We start from the raw sequence: 20349 nt of genomic DNA on the forward strand, positions 1-20349 counted from the left end.
CAATATTTAGCAAATATGAAGTTGGGTTTGATGGTGTCGAAGGAAACGTGTTGGTGAGAACTCTTTAACGCTTACTAACTTTGACTACTCATGGAGTTGATATGATACGGAGCAGCAGCTGTGAAGTGGTTTGTAAATTATAAAAACCTTAAGAGGGCATCGCAATACTGACAAAATGTAAAGCCTAAGGGCGTCTTTCGTAAGTAGGTATAAATAACTAGGACGGGTCCTAACGCCAGCAAATTCCATCTCCCACGACAACTTATTATTTCGTGTAATAACATGCAAGCTCCCCGATTCCCGTTGCTCAAGACAACTCAGAGGTGGGACATCCTCTCTATTCCTAATTATTCTATTTGCGTAGCAAAATGAGTTCCTTTTCCAAAACCCTATACATACACGCACTAATTAAATATTAACGAAGGGCAGTGTTGGACAAGAAGTTCGACATGGTATTGAAAGTTGAAACGTTTTCAAAATGATTCAAGCTTCTTTGAGTTCAACGTCATTTTATAAATGTTGTTAGGAATTAAAAAAAAAGAAGAGAGTTTTCAATAAGTTACCGAACATAAAGGCATATATGAATATGAAGACCAAATAAAAAAGTTAAATTTGTATATATATGTCAAACTTATAAAAAAATATGGGTGATTTCGCAATCTGTACTGTGGAAAATACAGTTTACCATGCTATTGATATTTGTATATGTGTACTCCAAAAAGTATTTTAGAATTATTTAGCGTTATGAGCTTCCCAAATTTTTAAAACTATTCAATATTATTCAACAGTAAGGTCTGATATATTACCATAGGATTTTGGGTAACTATTGCAATATATATATATATATATATATATTAATGCACATGCTGCCTTCGTATGGGTGTACATAAATAAAACTTTGTACACATCTGAAGCGCAGAGTTAGCTAGCTCTGTGCTGGATGCAGCAGCTCACTTGCTGACCAAGATCATTGGTTAGGTTACCATGCTGAGAACGCCAAGCTTGTCCCCCAACAGGTGCAGGTGGGTGTGGAGCCCCTAATGCAGGTCAGCTACTGCACTTAACCAGCGGCCGGCGAAGGCCTAAAACCTTTTGGTGTTTGAGGCAGGGCATCAATGGATCTCAACATTTCTGTTGCTCCGTCTCATCCTCCGGTGCCTCTGGGGATAAATGAGGGTGCGATCGGGGAGAAGGGAGGTGTCGTTGGTGCCATGAAAGTTAGGAAGGAATGATGCTGTAGAATGATTCGCATAATGTGTTGAATTATATGAGTAGGGCCTCCAACAGATGTCTTCCTCTCAACCCTTCCTTGTTAATACTAACACAATAATATGACTACCAGCCAGCCAATCCATCTTCGGCTTAACGCGCCCCCATTGCTTTCTTTTTTGCATGTTCCATGTTAAACTTCTTGGATTCCTGGAAACGTTTCCAAGGGTACCCGTACTTTCGCTCGTCTGCATCACGAAATCGCCTCAAAATTGAAAACATGCGCGCTTAATGAAAGAAATCCGTGGGCTTTATTGATTAAATAATAGCGAAAATCTTATTAAATGCTAACTCCATCCCATGCGATAATAATATTGTAAAATTGGGTGCGGATCTAAAAATCTACTGTAGTTAGTGACCATGAAGCAATCGATTTTGAGCAAACCGGGTGTGCCTAAATTTAAAATTTTTGCAAACCATCTTTCCGGCATATCCCCCACATTATTCCCTCCTCCATCGAGAATATACTTTTTAGACTCCTCCCCCCGCATCAGATTCTCCATATTTCTTGTACGCCTTCTCGCCTCTCCCTCTCTGAATCGCTTGCGTTTATAAATTTAAGACAGCCGTAGCTGCTTCCATTCTATAAACGGTGGGTAGTCATCTCCAACCGTCTCTCCGGCGGATCCCGTGCAGAAGCCTTTCGGAAGGCATCGTCCTTGGGGACTGTGAGGCGACCATCTTGCTCTGTGTCGTTTTCCTGATTCGTTAAGAGGAAAGAGGCCTGGAGTAGGAAGACGAAGGAGCTGGAAGTTCTAAAAAATGTTGGTTGAATTGGAAGAAACCGTTCCACCAGTTGAGGAGTCCCTTGTCGACGCCAGCTCTAGACCGAGACGGATTGCTCTCTTCGTGGAGCCTTCGCCTTTCGCGTTAGTATTCTGTGTTATCTTTTGCCCCCGTTTCTCCTGCTTTCTGGTTTGCCTTTTCCTTTTACCTTCTTCTTGAACTATGCTTGAAGCTGGTTCCAAGTTGTCTTTCTTCTTCCCTGCTTTTTCTTCCAGCAATTTGTTGATCATGTTTTGATCCTTATTCCCTTTCTCTGTCCGGCTGGTTTTAATTTGATGTATCTTGTTTTTGTATATTATTTGCTCCATTTGCTTAGTTTCCAAGTCTGTGAGTTCGATATTTTCAAGTCTTTGTTTTTGTGGAACCGGCTTGCCCTGCTTTTGAGTGGAATTAGCTGGAAAAAGTGAACATGTGGGTCTGAACTCAGAAGGAGTGACGTCTGTCTGTTTAAGATTTATAGTAACTGCTATCTAATCTAAGTTATTTAAAAGAAGTATAGAAAAGTTTTTGCCACTTTTCTAAAGTATCAAGTTTGGATACATCCTCGGGTACATACCACAGTTAAGTTTTCTTAGGCGCTAATTGTGTTTAGCAGTCCTTGGCGGCGTCTAAATTTGATTCGTTAGTCTCTCAGGCATGTAATTAACTACTCCAATTTTATAAGAAATTTACCGATACTGAGTTCTCATACCTATGACGATCGACGTCAGTTTCTGCAACCGGCACGTTGCTGCAATCGGCGGGAGGTAGGGTCTGAAAGGCGAGAACTTTTCTGCTTCAATTCTATCGCTTGAAAACAGACCATCATTTGTTTCCAGATGTCTCAGCATTTAGCTCCGACGAGATGCAAGTTTACTTGAATAGCTGAATTGACAAAAAAAGATCGATCTTGAAGTTTTTGCTTTTCTGCAAACTCCATTTATGGAGAGACAAAAGAATAAGAGAGACCCATTCCCTATTTTTTATAGTTGATGCATGTTGGTTATTTGGTGTTGCAGTTATGTCTCTGGGTACAAGAACCGATTTCAGAATTTCATCAAGTATCTGCGTGAAATGGGGGATGAGGTAATGGTTATACTCAGGTCTCTTTATCTATCCTTATGTGCCCCGTTATCAGTTCACTCATCTACCTTTGGGCTTTTGCAATTCTTGCTTTTACGAGTTTTGAGTGATAAAGACTATGTTTTGGGGGAGTTAGCATTTTGGATCTGTTGTTAGACTCAGCAAATGAGAAGATACCTTTGGCATGAGTCAGTTTTTAACAGCTTTTTTTGGGTACATAGTTTTTAACATTTTTTAGTATTTCATTTATAGGTTATCGTGATCACTACTGATAAAGGCGTTCCAGATGAATTTTATGGTGCAAGGGTGATTGGATCTTGGAGGTAAGTGATTGTGATATGTGTTCACCTCTTCTTGTAAATTTGCCAGGATATTGCTGCTAAGTACAAGGGTCATTTGGCAGCAGAAATACAAAGATTGAGGCAGATTTATAAAACATTAAAACTAGTATTTCATACTTGGGTAGGTTCATGGATCACTCACAGAGTGTCCCTGAACACAAATGATTTGCTTCTTTAAGTTTCCGTTTGGCGATTAGAATTGTCACACCTGAGCTTGACAGCCTGCTGAATACTTCAGGGATGAAGACATTTCCACAGAGAATTTTAATTTACTCACAAACTAGACGAAGTCTAAAATTCCCGCCTGCACTTGCGTAAATTTTCATTCCATGAAAGGCTTATTTCAAACCGTTTTATATCCGTCCAATGTCCACTAGTTATTCCCTTTTAAAATCTTGGTTTCATGCTAAGACTGTTTGTAAATTCATATGCATGTAATTAATAAGGTTACTTTTACAACCATGCGATGTTCCCAAATACATTGTCTCAAGCAACCAACAGAGAATCTCTAAGCACTTACATGTTATTTGCAGCTTCCCCTGCCCATGGTACCAAACTGTGCCACTCTCCCTGGCCTTGAGCCCCAGAATCATTTCTGAAGTTGCCAAGTTCAAGCCTGACATAGTCCACGCATCATCACCTGGAGTCATGGTACGCAATAATCTAAAATGAACTTGCTATCCTGTTCGATCACTGTCCACTACTAACTGTTCTTGAACTTTTCAGGTATTTGGTGCACTAGCCATTGCCAAAATGCTAAGCGTTCCCTTGGTGATGTCATATCACACGCATGTTCCAATGTGAGTGGCCCTTCTGTTCTAATATATCATTTAATAAAAGATCAAACATAATTCAGTTAGGCCGCTTTTGAATACCTAATATCCTTCAGAGGAGACTTTTGGTACTAGGAATCTGGGATTGGTATCAGATTTAAAATTGTGGTGCAATCTCTGGGGTTGATCCGGTTTGCTTTCAAGGTCTTGATTGGATTCTTGTTGATCTGTATTGGGTTTCAAATGTGTGAACGTGTGATTGTAAGTTTTTAGCATAGATATTCCACATGCTAAGATCACTTTCCTCGGTCTCATTATTCAACTGCTTCTTGTGTCTGTGACACAGATACATACCAAGATACACATTCAGTTGTCTGGTCAAGCCTATGTGGCAGATAATAAGTATGCCAACTTGTCACATTCATTTCCTTTCTGGTAAAAACTTTATTTGAACAGTTTTAGTTGCTAAACCTACATTTACTTTATGAAGAATTTCTTCACCAGGCTGCGGACCTTACTCTTGTTCCTTCTGTTGCCATTGCTCGAGATCTGCTAGCTGCTGAGGCAACAGAACGTAAGCTTATATCACCAATACTCCACAAATTTCATGCCTAGCTGCCTCTCGCTCACTACTTTGTTATTGTTTCAGCTCACAAAATCCGTCTTTGGAACAAAGGGATTGACTCAAAAAGCTTCCATCCACATTACAGAAGTGAACAGATGCGGATCCGGCTTACGTGAGCAAGATTCCCTTGCTTCTCTTTTATTTTAGTATGTTTTTCTGCCTACAGGCTGCAGAAACTCATTTCTTCTCTGTGATTCAGGAATGGTGAGCCAGAAAAGCCACTGATAATTCATGTGGGACGCTTAGGATTTGAAAAGAGCTTGGATTTTCTTAAACGGTACAATCACATTGCTGGCACTGCTTAAGCTAGAACTTGTTTGATATTTTTTATTTTCCGAAAAAGTTAGCTTGTGATTGTTTTCACTTTTCTGAAGTCGTGACAAATTTTGTAGCTTGATGGACCGACTTCCAGGTGTGAGAATTGCTTTTGTCGGAGATGGACCATACCGGTAAGCGCTAGGTTTTGTCAAATAGCATCTACAAACCATGCACGTAAATTAGAAACTAATACCTTCTACTTTTCTCTGCAGGCCTGAGCTAGAGAAGATGTTCTCTGGCATGCCTGTTGTGTTCACAGGGATGCTGCATGGTGAGGAACTTTCGCAAGCATATGCCAGCGGCGATGTGTTTGTGATGCCCTCAGAGTCCGAAACACTCGGGCAGGTGGTGATGGAGGCTATGTCATCAGGTGTGCCGGTGGTGGCCGCCCGGGCAGGAGGAATACCGGATACTATTCCTGAAGATCAAGACGGAAAGATAAGCTACCTGTTTACTCCTGGTGACGTAGATGACTGCCTCTGCAAAGTGCAGTCACTGCTTACGAATGAAGAGCTGAGAACAACTATGGGGAAAGCTGCCAGAGAAGAGATGGAGAAGTATGATTGGAAAGCAGCAACGTACAAGATAAGAAACGAACAATATAATGCTGCCATTTGGTTCTGGAAGGAGAAAAGGGCTCAAGTACTCAGGCCTCTACAGTGGTTGCTTCAGTTAATAGTTAGATCCCCAGAGGATAAATGTAATTAAATACCTTAATAGATCCACAGATGGATGATTGTCATTGTGCGCTTGATGGTTGATCGTGGTTTTTTTTCTTATTCAATCGCAGTCTGTTTGCTTCATTGTAATTGTAAAACTATGAATAGGAGCAATTGCGACGATATCTTGTATCAACGCAAGTTGTATTCTTTTTCCAAGTTTTTAGCATTGCAGGTTTGCCTATTGAATTGTGCAAGAACTGCAGCCTAAGGCATTGAGCATAAATCTCTTCTTGTTTTCGTTTCTATTAAACAATAAATATCATGCTCACTCCCATTCTATATCCCAGGACGCTAGCGAGGGGCAGTGAGGAGCCGACCCCTGATGGCCTGATCTCTTACTTGGAAGCCCTACTACTCGGAATTGCACCATATAATGACCTTAGGAAACCAATAGAAATATGGTAAATCATCCTCCTTCAGAGTATGCTAATGCTTTGATATAAGACACAATAAATTCACCAAGAACGAAATGAAATTCCTTCTAAGGGATATACTTAATCTAAGATGCACAAACTAATCACCTTCATCAACAGGTTTGACTGCCTGCTCAAACTCCGCATCCATGATTACCCCATTTATTAAGTGTACAATGACCTTTCCTCTTCTGAGATCGACCAGCTTGGAGCGCACATTGTTAACCAACAACATTCCAGTAGAAACCTTGGTGACATCCAATCTAAATCCAGAAATCGAGTACAAGGGAAGCTCTTGACCGGATGACATTTCAACTGACAACAAATGCTGAGGAACTGCACTGAAACCTAATACGCGAGAAAGAACAGCTTCCCTTTCACTTGCAGTCTGCTTATTATCACTGCCGTTAGCCTGCATCTTCAAGATCTCCTCAAAAGCTTGTTCTGATGGTATGAAAACTGTAAAAGGAAGATCGGTCCCAAGCATCTTAATCATTTCTTCACCGAGCAGACCAAGACTGTCGACCTCGAGCCTTTTCCTGAATCTCATTTGCTTGAGGGATAGAGAACCATTTATCTTGAAATTTGCATCAGGAAGCACAATAATTAAAAAGAATAGAACCATAACACAAGAAGAAAACAGGAACAATGCAAGCACCAGAGATGAACATCTACAAAGATGACTTCTTTTGACAGAACGCCTTGATCTTTTCAAGTATGCCATAGCAAGTGTATGGAAACCAGATCACTCTTCGTCCTCCAAGATTATCAAAATCTCACCTCCCTCAGTGAGACTTGCATTCAAAAACTCCTTCATTTCATTATCATCTTTGAAAGTTACAGGCTCACGAAGATCACTGTCCAAGTTATACCAAAGACCATGAATTCTCCGTACTGCAATCCAGTGCCTACTATTCCAAAGCCCGGCAAACCGTTTCACCGGAACGTTGAGCATCAAACCAGTTAAAGTGTCTGGTGATTGGTCAAGGTTGATGGCAGACGCATCATTCCGGCGATCATGCCATACAACCTTCTTACCTTTTCCCTCAAGTGCTGCAATAAGCACATTTACATCATAATTACCAGTTAAACTATTGTGGTGGGGCTTCCAGATTACAGAGGCAATACTCCACGAATCTTCGTTTGTATCATCAACTGCTAGTTTGTCAGCTATGGCATCCAACTCTGCTTTTGTGAATGATTCCTTCACCTAAGCTAATAAGAAATAAAGATACTAAACAGATTTGTTCAAGTAGAAAACAAACTCTCGTTTCATATTCAAAAAATATCTTGAACGACGGAGCAGAACATAAAATTCTATCCGACCACGTTTTCATGTTACGGCAATCACCTAGCTTTTTGTATGCTAATTGGGTAAAAATTTACTCTCGAACAATAGAATATTTTGTTGCTCGCACAGCCTCGTGTAATTGAACAACAAGAGGCCATTACGACCAACGGAAGTATTAGAAAGAAAAGCAAAGAAAAGGAAGAATCCAGGAAAGGAACCATTTTTAGGCAGCAGAATCGGAAACGTACTTCAAAATTCAATTTATTTGGATGGCTAACACAATACGTGCTAAATTAGGAGGACAGATTCCAGGTCAGGTTGAAATGTCGGTTAACTCCTAAATCCCTGTTCTTGTTAATCTGAAAACGTCACTTCATCTCGAACCACTCACCACCACCTTCACTAATTGCTTTAAGGACAAAATAAAACTGCTTTTTCGTTCTTAAAAGAAAACTAAATTTGGTTCGAGCATTTCAACAAGCAACTTGTGGGCGTGAAACTCACGATTAAAACATCGTTGGTGAATACACGATTATTTCTTATGTTACGGGATGAGCAAAGACTGTCAATCTGTCATCGCTCACCAATCTAAACAAGATAACCAAAAAAATTTCGCGTTGTTTGGGCGTAAAATACCCGGAAACAAATTCATCGGAGGTCCAGATCTGACATGGCTATTGGCTATCAGAGAGAGAGAGAGAGAGAGAGAGAGAGAGATTGTTACCTGCAGCAGATTGTTGAGCGCATGTAAGAGGCAGAATTGCAGGCGCTGCTTCTCGTGGTATATTTCTATTTTCTTCTCCATCGGAAAAAGCCGGTCGATCTTTCCCAGTCCCCCTCACCAATGACCCCAAGAGTTCTGCCTCTTTCACTAACTTTCTAATCCCTCGTTCTGGCTTCCATTTAAAACATGTTCCACCAAAGGGAAAGAAGGCCCCCCGCAAAAGAAAAAGTCTGCAATAGGCTCTCGTTTTCAGGGATTTTGCAAAAAAGAGCTCTAAATTGTTCTTTTTAACTTTTCAGCGAACCACATCGAACCCTTCTGCCGGAGCTCTTCATTGACCAAAATGCAGGTAGCAGACGAGTTATGTGAAAATCCCTCCGGTCACCAGACGGACTAGTACACAAGTCGAATAGATCGAACTTGACGTGAGTGAAGAGTTAGTTCATTTTCTTCACAACTATCTGATTAATAAATGCGAACCAAGTTAAGCAAACTGAGTTCAGGAAAGGCTCACTTTCACATGAAATGCATTTGTATAAGTTTTCAAGCTCGAGACCGAAACATGTAATTATAAAGTTAATATATCTAGGAAACAGCTCCTTCTAACAAGTTGTTTTGACGACGGTTCTAAGTTCTATGGCTGCATCGTTGGTTCAAAAGGTTATACAAGATGAGATTGACCGAGGAGAATATCTTTGCTTGAGTTGAAGTTTCACCGTTCACAATTTCACCCCTTTTCTGTTATTTTTGTATGAAAAAGAAGCAAGCAAGAGTTGAACTTGTAAGGGTCCAAACATTGGAAGTCATTGGACCTTCAATTATTCCTTTTTGTGCACCAAACACGATTTGTGTTGGTAAAAAATTGCACGCCATCTGTAAGGTCAAATTTCGTTGTGTCCGAACGTCAATCCCAAACGATCGTTTGTGCTTATTTTAATGGTCTCTCTCCGCAACGACTTGGCTCCACCATTCTATTCTAGCTGTTTGTTCCTTCACGATTCTTCCGGATTCCCAGTCAACAAATAGAACTAAATGCTAGAATATTGTCATTGCTACTGCTTCGTCTTGACACGTATTTATCTTTGTTGCATTAAGAAACATCACCTCATTCCCGAGCTCTTGATTAATATATATACATTTGGCCAGTAAAATCCGATGAGTTTTTTTTTTTTTTTTTTTGGAATATCTGTTTACAGTTTTAATACGTAGGAAACACACAAAAATCGCCGCAGAAAACGGAGTTCTTGATAAAGCTTCGGTTCTCATATCTCGGCTGAACCGCGGGGCGGTAGTGTGTCTATGGCGCGGCGGTGACGTACCGCATGAACTCTGGGTCGCGCTCGAGCAGCGCCATGGTGTCGGGGGCGAGGCACATCTCGACGTCGACGCTCCCGGAGCCATCCCGGCCGGGAAACGCCGACATCTTCCCGTCGAACTTGTTCGCTCGTCCGCTCCTCACAGCCACCGGCGGGCCCCACCCAAAGTCGTTGTTGTACATGGGGAATCTGGCGGAGCTGCCCATGGTTATAGACGCCCCGTCGGCGTTCCCGAGCGGGAACGCCCGCGGCGCCTTCTCCCATTCGTCTACCATCCCCCTGATAGTCGCGTCTCCGTGCTCCACCACCCCGCGGTGGAGCATCCCTGCCGCCCACCCAATCTCCCGCTTGAGGAGATCACCCACCTCGGCGGCCGTCGCGATGCTCTGGATGGCGTTCCCGAAATACTCAGGGTGAAGCGGGGGGTTCAGCCGGTGCCGACAGTTCGCTGCCATCCGGAATGTCGTCCTTTTCGTCGAGGGAAGCCTCCTCGCGCGCGTCACCGACCTCCAGATCTGCGCGCATAACGATTGAAACGACGATACTTCCGCCGTCGGCGACACTCTTCTCGGCCAGCTCGCTGCGCTTGTTGCCCTTTGGCCATTGCAGGACTTGGCCTTTTTCCAAACATCGTTGCTTTCCTTACCCATCACCTCGACCTCCATCATCTCCCTGTTGAAGAGCTTCCCCTTGTTAGCGAGCTCCTTCAGGTCGAGAACCGCCTGCCGGCTGAAGCGGAATATCCGCTCCCTGACCGGAGCCGTCGGAGGAGTCAGGATCTTACCCGGCGCATTACGGCTGCCCTCGAACCGGACTCGGAGAACCGCCGCTGAATCTTTGACGAAGAACCTATGAGTCTCAGGCGGGCGCGAGACCTCGTTCGACCCCCGCGCGATCTCAGCCCAAGTGTTGAAGAAGTTCCAGAAGGATGTGCCGTCGGCGACTGCGTGGTTGACGGTTGCCGCGATGAAGACTCCGTCAGCCAGCACAGACACCTGGACGGCGGCCAGGGGCATGAAATGGCCGTCGTAGCTGACAGCATCGTTGAGGGCAAAAAACTGGCGCACGAATACCGGCACGTCGTTCGGCGCTAAAACGTGGCCGAGCATGACGCTGGGGGCAGCAGCGTGGACGAACGGGACTCCCGAATCGTCGCAATCAACGTAGACGAAGCCGCTGGAGTCGGTCCGGAGGCGGCCGGCGAGCATGGGGAAGTAGACGAGGGTGCGGGAGAGGGCGGCCTTGATGAGTTGGAGAAGGGCGTCCCCGGAGACAGCGGGGCATGTGGGGAAGAGTACGCCCTTCTGAATATAGTTGACGGAGAGCATGGGGAGGTCGGAGGCGGTGAGCTTGGAGAGGCTCGGACGAGTGGGACGCTCGGGGAAGACGGTGCTCTCCGAGAGGAGCGTTACGATTGAACTAGAGTCGGGAAATGCAGTTATGGCCATAGTTTCTTTCTTCTTCTTACTGATCCCTTTTTTTGCCTCCTTGTGGTTGTGCTCGAGGGATGGAGATGCGGTATTTATAGAGACGCTCGATACATCATAGCAAAGGGGAGAGATGCATGAACTTCTAGTTAAGTAGTTGGCAGCAAACTAATATTAATAAGAACACTAGGCAATCTTAACTAGTTTACGTCCTTCGAAGTCCATTTAAGTTGTAAATTACGGGTACATTTTTTTTATTATTATTATTATTATTATGACTTAACTAGGGGAATTGTCACTTGGTCACCATTACCGAGTCTTTAAATAAGTTGAAAATCTAAAGAGGCATACTATATCATCTGAAAATCATCCAGATTTGAGAACTTGGGATTTAGAATCAGATTCTTCCTTTTTCGATTTTAAATCTGCTTTTTCTTTTTCCATACAATAATGCAAAATAAAGATTTCAAGTGTGGATTTTAGGTCTGATTACCGTGAACCTTTTACCATAATCAGCAAAACATGTCACATCATATCTATATGAATTTCAAATTTGAAGTAATCAAACACCTCCTTGCGTCATCATGCCAAGAGGAAGCATGTGGCAACCTCATGATCTCGTTGAACGTGTGGGGGCTTGAAAACATACTAGCCAAAAGATGTGTAGTTTTTCGACAGCCGCCTTTCAAAAGGGTGAGTTGAGCAATTCTTTCCACCATTGGGCGGTCTAATAAGGGGAAAGAAAAAGATGACCATCTCACGCAGCTGATAAAGGAACAGGATTAGGCCTTTCACCACAATTATTCAAAAAAGAAAGGAAAACGTGGCGATGCATTGAAGAAGGGATGTATATATATCCGTCAACGACACGATATCGCTTACGTTTTAGTGCATGATCGGGGGGCATTGCATCATTAGCGACTTTTACTACAAAAAATGTATATACTTGACTTAGACTGAGGAAGAAATTTCAAAAATAATGATATGCTTACATGTTGAGTTGTCCTTGATAGAGCAACACTGGATCATCAAGTTATTGAAGTACAATCTTAAATCCAAGGCAAGTATGTCACCTAGCAGAAATCTGGCAAAATAGTATTCAACGATGGGTTAGGCAGAACCAAGCCCAACTAATGATGAAAATCTACTCAACTGTTCTTAATCAGAAGATTTGCAAACAAATTTTCCTTCTTCCCTTCAGAAACGTTCACCTGGCATCGGTGTTGGAAGGGATATGCTTAAGGCAGGACTCTAATGTTTGCTTATATATTCCATATCCTGTTTTACTCTGTCCCATAATTTTTATTAGGAATAGTATTATAGTAGTAGCATTTAATAGACAAATATAAAAAATTCCATGTTTAAATATTTAGCATCAAGCTTATAACTTTATATATATAACGCCATGTCTGCCGGTTTGAAGTCTTCAAATAAAAAAAAGCCAACGTGAAAAATCACTTGTTATAAATGGACAGTCGAGATCTACTCGCCAAGGATATTTATATCCAATGGATCTGACAGTTATCTTTCAATCGTTTATAAAGAAGAAAAGAAATTGGGAACTCCAACCTCGAGAAGGATAGAGATCTCCAAAATGACGTTAGACAAAATCAACTAGAAGAAAGGCATCGTTATTTGTGGTCGTTGGACATTGCCTAGCTGTAACCAGCAGTCTATCTCGAGATAGATATCTCATTTAACCACGACCGCTTGAGAAGAATCAGTATCTCATATCGATATCTACACAGCCGATAACAGCTTGCGGTGCGGACGCATATAAATTAGTAAATAATCCCAATCCATTTGATCATTTTTTTCTATCCTCTGGTGCCATGGACGGGGCCACGTCCTTGGCAAAATTAAAGTTCAACCGTACTAGCATTCGTGTACCTCCTCCATCCACTCCCCGTCTCTCCTCTTTGATGTCCTCTGTCTTTGATTTCTGAGCCTACAGATACCTCCAACTTGGCCAAGCAAATTAGTTAATGATAGTTCGTAATATATATATATATATATATATATAGAGAGAGAGAGAGAGAGAGGGTAGTATCCTGGTAGAAATCAGGACAGATTCTCTTCCAAATATTTTAAAAAAAATGGATCAGAAGCTATTATCTGTTGAAAGCTAGCTAGTTTCGCCCGTATCTTACTTCATTGACTCCTGCAGTAAAGAAATCCAAGGCTCTTTTCTCGACAGTATTAATTCCTGTTACTTGAGAGTCCTGGCTGTCTTGATGCTATGCTTGCTGTGTTCTCTATTGTAGCAATAAATCAATAGAGGGCAAACTGTTAACAAAATTCCAGTGCCAAAAGAGCACGTGAGACCAAGCAAGCTGGGTCCAGGTTACAGTCTCATCAGGATCCAGCTGGATTTATGTCCTTCACTGGGCATGTATGCCGCCGCCTGGTGGTTACCCACTCAGTTTTTTTGGCACACTAGCTCTAGCAATGCCAGTACGGGGTCTGCAACACAACATTACTTGATACCAACTTGCAGTCGGTCGATGGAGGAGCTAAAAAGTTTGGGCTGAATAGCATTAATTCAAAAACTCATACCATTAAAGGCGTCCATAGATATAAATGAGCAAATGGTTGAAGGCACTAATATGAAAATAAAGAAATGTTGTGATGCTGGTGTGGGCTTTACTGCAAACACCACACCTCGTATCTTCGCCACGGCAGCCAGGATGGGAATGAGTCGGATCCAGAAAGCATAAATTATCTCGAGCATCAACTAACCAGCTATAGGCCAATATATGAGTACATATTTTATGTGTCCCACCAGACCATACCATTTTGCTTGTCAATAGGTCCTTTAAGAGAAGTTTTTGTGTAGTTTGCAAGGGCCAATTGCCTTGTAGATAGATATACATGCTTCCTCCTTTAGTCAATAAGATGCAAAGGGGATCATCAGCCCTGCAAGGTGCTGCACGGGTTAAAGCGGTCAGCCTGTGACACCGTCTCACTTATTTAAAACATCCAACACATTTTATTCCTTGGGTTGATTGTGGAGTGCCTTTTAAATATTCCAATTACTTGAAGACAGGGAAGCAAGATATTTGTTCGTTTAAAACATAAGGAATGACCACATTGAGCGCCAAGCCAGATCGTCATTCAAGCGGGCCAAACATGAACACGGTCAATATATAGCTGGTCATTGGCATATATAAAAAGCGATTCTATAAAAACCCAGACAGTTGACAACATCCGATCCCTGGCCAAGCCAAAGTCAAGATATGTCATATACTAAGGGGGTGTTTCGTAATAGCAACACTCACCTAGCGTTCCCACTAGCAAAAGCCTCCTAATTGTAGTTGTAATAAGCATGACAAAGTGCTCTTGTCATTAGAAAATGGGCTTTTGGCCGATTTATCACCGCTATAGGTCTAGGGCACTCTTGCCGCCATTCTAATCATGATTGATGCGATGTATAGCGGTGGTTCCTGTATGGGTAAATGAACACCGGTGTATGTTACCACCGTTATAGCATTTCTTAAATGCCTATAAGGTGGGTGGAATTTGTGTAATTCTGAAAGCAATTGAGTGACATTTATTTAGGAGAAACACTAAACATATCTTTGTATATGTTCTACCGAGACAGAATTTATAACTTGTTATCCTTTTTGAGTACTCACCCTTTGTCAAAGGAAAGACTGATTCATTCAGATCGACATGAGGGTTTAACTACATTGCACTGCCAGAATCCATGTTGTATATTTGAAACAGGTTGATCTCCTTGCTCTCCCATGTTACAATCCTCTTTGTAGGATTGTGTTCATCTCAGAAGAAAATGTTCAGACTCTTACTCTGATCTATGTAGCATGCATGGTCAACAATAAGGTCTTTGTTTGATCTCCCAAACAGTTTTGAAAAAGCAAAACATCAAATGTTAACTTCCTAACTAGTGGCTGAATAGGAGGAAAGAGGAGCATATAAATGAGAGTATGGATATGCACTAATTTCAAAATTTGAAAAAGCAAAACATCCAATGTTAATTTCCATACTTGTTATGAATCGACTCGCAAATGGCGGTTGTCTGATAATATAGGTTGTATATTTCATGCTTGTTTCGTTGTGCAAGTGGTTAACTTGTTTAACACATTCCTTGATGAGGCTGTCCTGATCCTTCTTGCAAAAAAGAGTCAAGTTTGAACACGTCAAGCTCATTTTTCTCCAATTAGGGTTAACCCTCTCCGGAGATCAACACATTTCACTAACATTCGGTAATCCGCCAAATCGTCCCCCCGACCTTATTTATAACTCACGACTGGCTCAGTGCAGTGGACCGGACACGCGACCCATATACAAAGTAACTTTCATACCTCAACGGAGCCAGCGGACCAACCATCTGCCCAAGAGATGGGGCAGTGGTGGAGCTACGCATAAGTTGCATTAGTAAAAAAAAAATTACTGCATTTATATATTGGTACCTCACTAAATTGTTACTTGTATATATTGGTAGTTCATTAATTCTTCACTTATTTACGTATATGTGCCCCTTGAAGTCCAAACTTTAAACTTTCAATGCTCCACAACTGGCAATGCTGAGCATGTACATAGGCGAGCATCTCCACAATCTTTATCCGCTCAGAGGTGATGAAAGCGAAGCCACCCAATTCTGCCAATCACAGGAACAAGCTGCAGGTTTTTCGAAAGGTGCCACATCTCGGAAGTTCTTTAATTAGAAGCCATTAAACTATGTGATAGACATGTGAACCGAGACTTTCATGGGATGGCCATGGGTATAGATAACGGCACCTCCCACCTCATCAACAAGATCAGCGATGGCTCCTGACGATAGATTTCCCGAAGCATCCTGGAAATAGAATTATGTGGCAAACAAATACAAACACACGCAGCAGAACAATTCATCTCCCAAGATAAAAGAAAAAGGAAAGGAAGATAAGCTCGCTCAAGCAACAATTTTTACCGTGAAAAGAAGAAGAAGAAAAGAAAATTTTCAAATGTTAAAGTTTCAATCTCGAAAAGGCATAAGGGCTAATTACCAAAATTTCATCTCCTAAAACACCAATAGCTTGTCAACCATGAAAAGAAAGGAAAAGATAAGAAACATGTTTGCCCACTAAACCATATCCAATTCCGATGATGAAAAGAGAAAATATCATCCCCGGCCCGTAATGCCTCAATCATATACATATATATATATATATATATATATATATATATATATATATATATATATATATATATATATATAGAGAGAGAGAGAGAGAGAGAGAGAGAGAAGGCCTCGAAGGAGCAGGAAATGAACCCGGGTCGGATCTCCTCCACTCTGATGCCCTTCAAGATGAAGGCCTCGAAGAAACTCGGTTCTTCTCCGGCTCGGTGTTCAAAAACCGGAGTTTCCAATTCATGGCTGCTCGACCCTAGAAACTCCCGCACTCTGTCCATGCTCTCCGGAAAGAGCGAGGGAGGGAGAGAGAGAGGGAGGGAGAGAGAGAGAGAGCGAGGGAACTCAGGCACCAGGTAACTTACGCGGGCTTCATCACTGATAATTTTCTAACCCAGGGAACCGATGCGACGGCGGACGGGCCATCGTGAGCGCGAGCGGTGACCAACGTGCTGGGAAGCTTTGGCTTGGTTTTGCCCATGGTTTAAACCTCAATCCTGCTCAGGCCTTTTTTTTTTTAACGATATCCACACACCTATTGGACTGATGCATTTGCTACACGCATGACCTAATAGGGGTTTAATTGCAATCTACGTACTCTTGACCCAGGCAGTCTATAATTGAGATAAGTTTGGGCCGTACGGTACTCAGGCAATCTTTATTAACAACAAAAAAAAAAAAAACCTTTGATAAAAAATAGTTTTTAAGCAAATCATGGCCGTAAAATATGTCTTGAACTTGTGAGTGCAATGTTCATGCCATCTCATTTGCCAGCAATTTATTATAACAACCCGACCTACTCTTGGGCTCGGGCCCTTGGTTCGACGGATCTCAATCCGCTTCTTAGCAGTTTCGGTTTCAATCCTAAAAAAGTTAGGAACCACGACAATCATCTCATTAAATCCTCATCTTATAAGTTCTTGAAGATCCCTCACAATGTTCGATACGAAACTAAACTTCTGGGATGTTACACTTATATTCACATTTGGACGAGTAATCCGCACAAAAAATAAAATTACACATTTTTGCCTTCTCCGTTTTCTGTTTTTCATACCTATGATGAATAGGAGGGCGTGTTTGAAAGGTTGGGATCTCAAAGTACTTTTGAGTAGGCCTGGGGAAGAATACCTGCAGCGGTGCTTATGCTAGAAGATGCTTTACAAAAGGGCATATCTCCAACTGCTATCACGTGGCACATATTAACTAGAGCAGTATTTAACGATGAGCAGAGAGTGAGCATGGTGCATGACGATGACTCTTATTAGATGCCTTGGTTGTCGATCGTGCGTCTTTGAATTTATCAGTAAAACATCTCCTGGAAGGTGAGCAAGTTATGATGCTGAAGCTTCTTCTGCTTCGTAGTGTGGATTTGTGCACCTCTTTGCGAGCAATCTTGAAGTACACAAACTTTTGCCCTCACAATGCTCACATTTAAGAATGTATTTGCAATTGCGGTAGAGCAGCCCAGGGAACTAACCAGTGTTTGTTTTCCTCTCGTTAGATGGTTAATTTGGAGCTGAGAACGACACGGGTCGGCCTGAGTATGAGCCTGATGCTGCACTCCAAACTGAGCGTCGTTGAACGATTACTTCACGTCAATATGAGGACTAGCCTGATGCTGCTGCAGTTCACAATAACCTTCCCGCTTGAAGAAGCAACTTTACTAGAAGATTACTTCAGAAAGCACTAAAGCAAAGGCTGCTTTTGAGATTACGTTCTTGGTTCAGAATATTCCCAGCTTGTAGCTCATGACATACAATGACATAATAGGTACGTAGCATTGTTTTTCAATTGTTCGTGGATGCCATTCATTTTATGATTTGATAATGACAGCAGGTCATTTTCCTGTACAGGTTCTTATCTTCAAACCTTTTTCGTTCGGACATTGAGTTGATTTTGATCCCAAGGAAGATTGTGTGTAGCTAAGTGGTGCGAGCATTTGTTTGGACTCGGCATCGTCTTGGCTTATGCTCTGTTGTATATGAAGGGTTTAATAGTCTCAGATATTAGCTGAAGTGAGTTTCACCAGCCCTGAAATCCTCAGATTTAATGTCAGAGCTTTATAGGGTCTTAATTGAGATCTTGTCATTTGAAACTGAAAGTTGTGGATTTTAAATTCGATCACCATAAGATTTCAGACCCTCGTTTGATAAAGCTTGGAATTTGATTTGCAGCTAATGCCATATAATAATAACCAAAGATTTAGAACACCCTGATCACTTGGGATTGGTACTTACGTATTAAATGTACTTCCAAATTTATACGTATTGAATATACTTCCATATTGATCTTCTCTAAGTCATCGATCATGTTAATTTTGATTAGTAGGTATTGTCTTTGAATATTTTATTCAGTTTTTGCCTTTTAACAGATGCTTATGCCGAATTCCGATCAAAGGCCTTTATCATTGCAGGACGGATAAATGAGACTTTATGTATGTCATGTCTGAGCAAAGGATACAGAATCAGTTTATCTCATCCATCTTGATAGTCCGTATATGTGCACATCTACTCACACAGTTGTTTTAGCTCATTCATTTTGATATTCCACATTTGAATGCTAGTGCCATTTCAATAGGCTGTCATGACACTTTATCAGCACGACAACACTTTTGCGAACCACTATGCATCGGAAATTGGTCATTTGAGTTACATTTCTTGGCAAGGGCAGAAATATTGTCAAGATGAAGTCAGATGCAAAAGGAAACTATGCTTGTCGTATCAAACCTCAGGTGCAAGAACTCTCTGGGGTGTATTATGTCATGCTACATTGTTGTCAATCTGATCGTTTCACAGGAACGTTGATACATCTCTGCTCTCTGCTCTCCTCTCTCTCGCGCGCTCTCTCTCTTTCTTGTTTGCAGTTCTTTTACTCATATTTTGGTTCTTCTGCCCTTGCAGTATACAGCTGTACAGGCTACAGTATCAATGAAGGCGATCAGCAGCAAGCAAAAGATGCCTTCTTATCCCTCTCATCGCTCCCCCAGCTTTCCACCAGTAAAAACGGAAAAGATATTATGTTAACCCAAATTTTTAAGCGTAAGAACCTAATGTCCGTAATAGCTTTTGAGATCCACTCTATTAACAGCTGTATCTTTTCTGCTGCCCTTTTCTGACCATGATAGAGAATGCATTATGCCGGAAGTATGCATTGTTTACCATCAACATGCTTAAACAGTTGAACTTTGGACTTACTCACAGATGCAAGAGGCAACCCTAACTTTCGACGGCCCATCTGTGTCATGGGCATCTTTTTCGACCAACTGCAATCCAAGTTCATATCCTCTTGCACCAGTGTTCAATGGGTTGCAGCAAACCAGGACTTTCTGTTGGAGTATGGATCGAGGTGATTTTTTACAGCGTCTGTGATGCGTACGCATGTTGACTAGCTGTCGGAAGACCAATTTGAGCCAGTTGCAAGGGCCATAGTGTCACGACCCAATTTTTGACACCAAAAATTTTCTTTCATTTCTATGATAGCGGAAGCAATATTGAGTCATGACCAGAACATAAGACACTGTTTTATTTCAATAATAAAATACTTGGACCCAAACAAAAATAACCACAAATCCCCAAAACCGACGCAGTGTCCAGAATGCCAATGCCCGTCCATCACAAGACTGAGGTCGTCGCTCCAAAGCAAAAGCTATCAAGGACTACCTGTAGATAGAAAGAAGGGTCAGAATTCCTCTGAGTATGAGAAAATCCAGCCATGAATGGAACATGGCCCAAAATAATATTTAGTTTCGTAAACAATTCCAAAAAAGGCCTTATGAACTACAACCATAAGTTTTCCAAAACTTAGCACATATCAGAGTTACATCACATCATCAATGACAGAACGAGGTGTGCACAACCTCCAAAATTTCGTAGGCTTCCAACCGTGGTTCTCTGACAATGTCATGGTCATCGTGCCGAGCAACAGAAATCCCCGTGGGCACTCACGGGCAGAACAGAACATATCTTCACCAGGCGATCCAACGGATCGAGGGTACCTGAAGTGAAGCCTCCTGAGATATCCCAGATCGCCGCTGCAGCAGCATGGCCCCTCTAGGAACCCGGTTTGAGGGACCAGGAGATGTCTCTCCCAACACAGCAGCAGTACCCCGGGCCCTTGTGCCGCCCAATACCCTGTGGGCCCTCCAGTACAGC

The 20349-nt window shown here is 42.1% G+C and overlaps 4 protein-coding genes and 1 long non-coding RNA gene across 7 annotated transcripts; 2 read left to right on the forward strand and 3 right to left on the reverse strand.

Moving 5' to 3' along the window:
- The first annotated feature begins 1738 nt into the window (after positions 1–1738).
- LOC116256167 (sulfoquinovosyl transferase SQD2-like) lies at positions 1739–6132 on the forward strand. The gene is made up of 11 exons (XM_031632424.2): positions 1739–2138; positions 3054–3120; positions 3370–3440; positions 3992–4109; positions 4185–4258; positions 4578–4633; positions 4722–4805; positions 4881–4968; positions 5056–5133; positions 5249–5305; positions 5387–6132. The coding sequence occupies exons 1-11, from the start codon at positions 2032–2034 to the stop codon at positions 5880–5882; spliced, it is 1296 nt and encodes a 431-aa protein (XP_031488284.1). The 5' UTR covers positions 1739–2031; the 3' UTR covers positions 5883–6132.
- Positions 6133–6270: 138 nt separating this feature from the next.
- On the reverse strand, positions 6271–7033 carry LOC116256168 (uncharacterized). Its single transcript, XM_031632426.2, has one exon. It carries the CDS (start codon positions 7031–7033, stop codon positions 6410–6412), a length of 624 nt encoding a protein of 207 aa, XP_031488286.1. The 3' UTR covers positions 6271–6409.
- Positions 7034–7054: 21 nt separating this feature from the next.
- On the reverse strand, positions 7055–8723 carry LOC116256169 (josephin-like protein). Of its 2 annotated transcripts, none has more exons than XM_031632427.2 (2): positions 8325–8617; positions 7055–7519 (listed from the first exon to the last, which is right to left on the reverse strand). In XM_031632427.2, the coding sequence occupies exons 1-2, from the start codon at positions 8403–8405 to the stop codon at positions 7055–7057; spliced, it is 546 nt and encodes a 181-aa protein (XP_031488287.1). In that variant the 5' UTR covers positions 8406–8617. The 2 variants fall into 2 exon arrangements, 1 of the variants encoding a protein (XP_031488287.1); XR_004173071.2 differs by having other exon boundaries at positions 7386–7524; positions 8325–8723.
- A 781-nt stretch (positions 8724–9504) lies between these two features.
- Positions 9505–11302, reverse strand: LOC116256312 (uncharacterized acetyltransferase At3g50280-like). Its single transcript, XM_031632649.2, has one exon. The coding sequence runs from the start codon at positions 11086–11088 to the stop codon at positions 9622–9624; it is 1467 nt and encodes a 488-aa protein (XP_031488509.1). The 5' UTR covers positions 11089–11302; the 3' UTR covers positions 9505–9621.
- A 6422-nt stretch (positions 11303–17724) lies between these two features.
- On the forward strand, positions 17725–19536 carry LOC116256706 (uncharacterized). Of its 2 annotated transcripts, XR_007573720.1 has the most exons (4): positions 17725–17968; positions 18052–18213; positions 18869–18929; positions 19099–19536. It is a non-coding gene; the product is annotated as an uncharacterized LOC116256706 (long non-coding RNA). The 2 variants fall into 2 exon arrangements; XR_004173171.2 differs by lacking the exon at positions 18869–18929.
- The last annotated feature ends 813 nt before the right edge of the window (positions 19537–20349 follow it).

Source organism: Nymphaea colorata, chromosome 6 (assembly GCF_008831285.2).
Source record: "Nymphaea colorata isolate Beijing-Zhang1983 chromosome 6, ASM883128v2, whole genome shotgun sequence".
Taxonomy (NCBI): domain Eukaryota; kingdom Viridiplantae; phylum Streptophyta; class Magnoliopsida; order Nymphaeales; family Nymphaeaceae; genus Nymphaea; species Nymphaea colorata.

Coding starts and splice junctions, on each gene's coding strand:
- LOC116256167 (XM_031632424.2), top strand. CDS start 2,032: ATGTTGGTTGAATTGGAAGAAACCGTTCCACCAGTTGAGGAGTCCCTT. Junction 2,139..3,053: donor GTGGAGCCTTCGCCTTTCGC/GTTAGTATTCTG, acceptor TTGGTGTTGCAG/TTATGTCTCTGGGTACAAGA. Junction 5,134..5,248: donor AGCTTGGATTTTCTTAAACG/GTACAATCACAT, acceptor CAAATTTTGTAG/CTTGATGGACCGACTTCCAG.
- LOC116256168 (XM_031632426.2), bottom strand. CDS start 7,033: ATGGCATACTTGAAAAGATCAAGGCGTTCTGTCAAAAGAAGTCATCTT.
- LOC116256169 (XM_031632427.2), bottom strand. CDS start 8,405: ATGGAGAAGAAAATAGAAATATACCACGAGAAGCAGCGCCTGCAATTC. Junction 7,520..8,324: donor CGCTCAACAATCTGCTGCAG/GTAACAATCTCT, acceptor TTATTAGCTTAG/GTGAAGGAATCATTCACAAA.
- LOC116256312 (XM_031632649.2), bottom strand. CDS start 11,088: ATGGCCATAACTGCATTTCCCGACTCTAGTTCAATCGTAACGCTCCTC.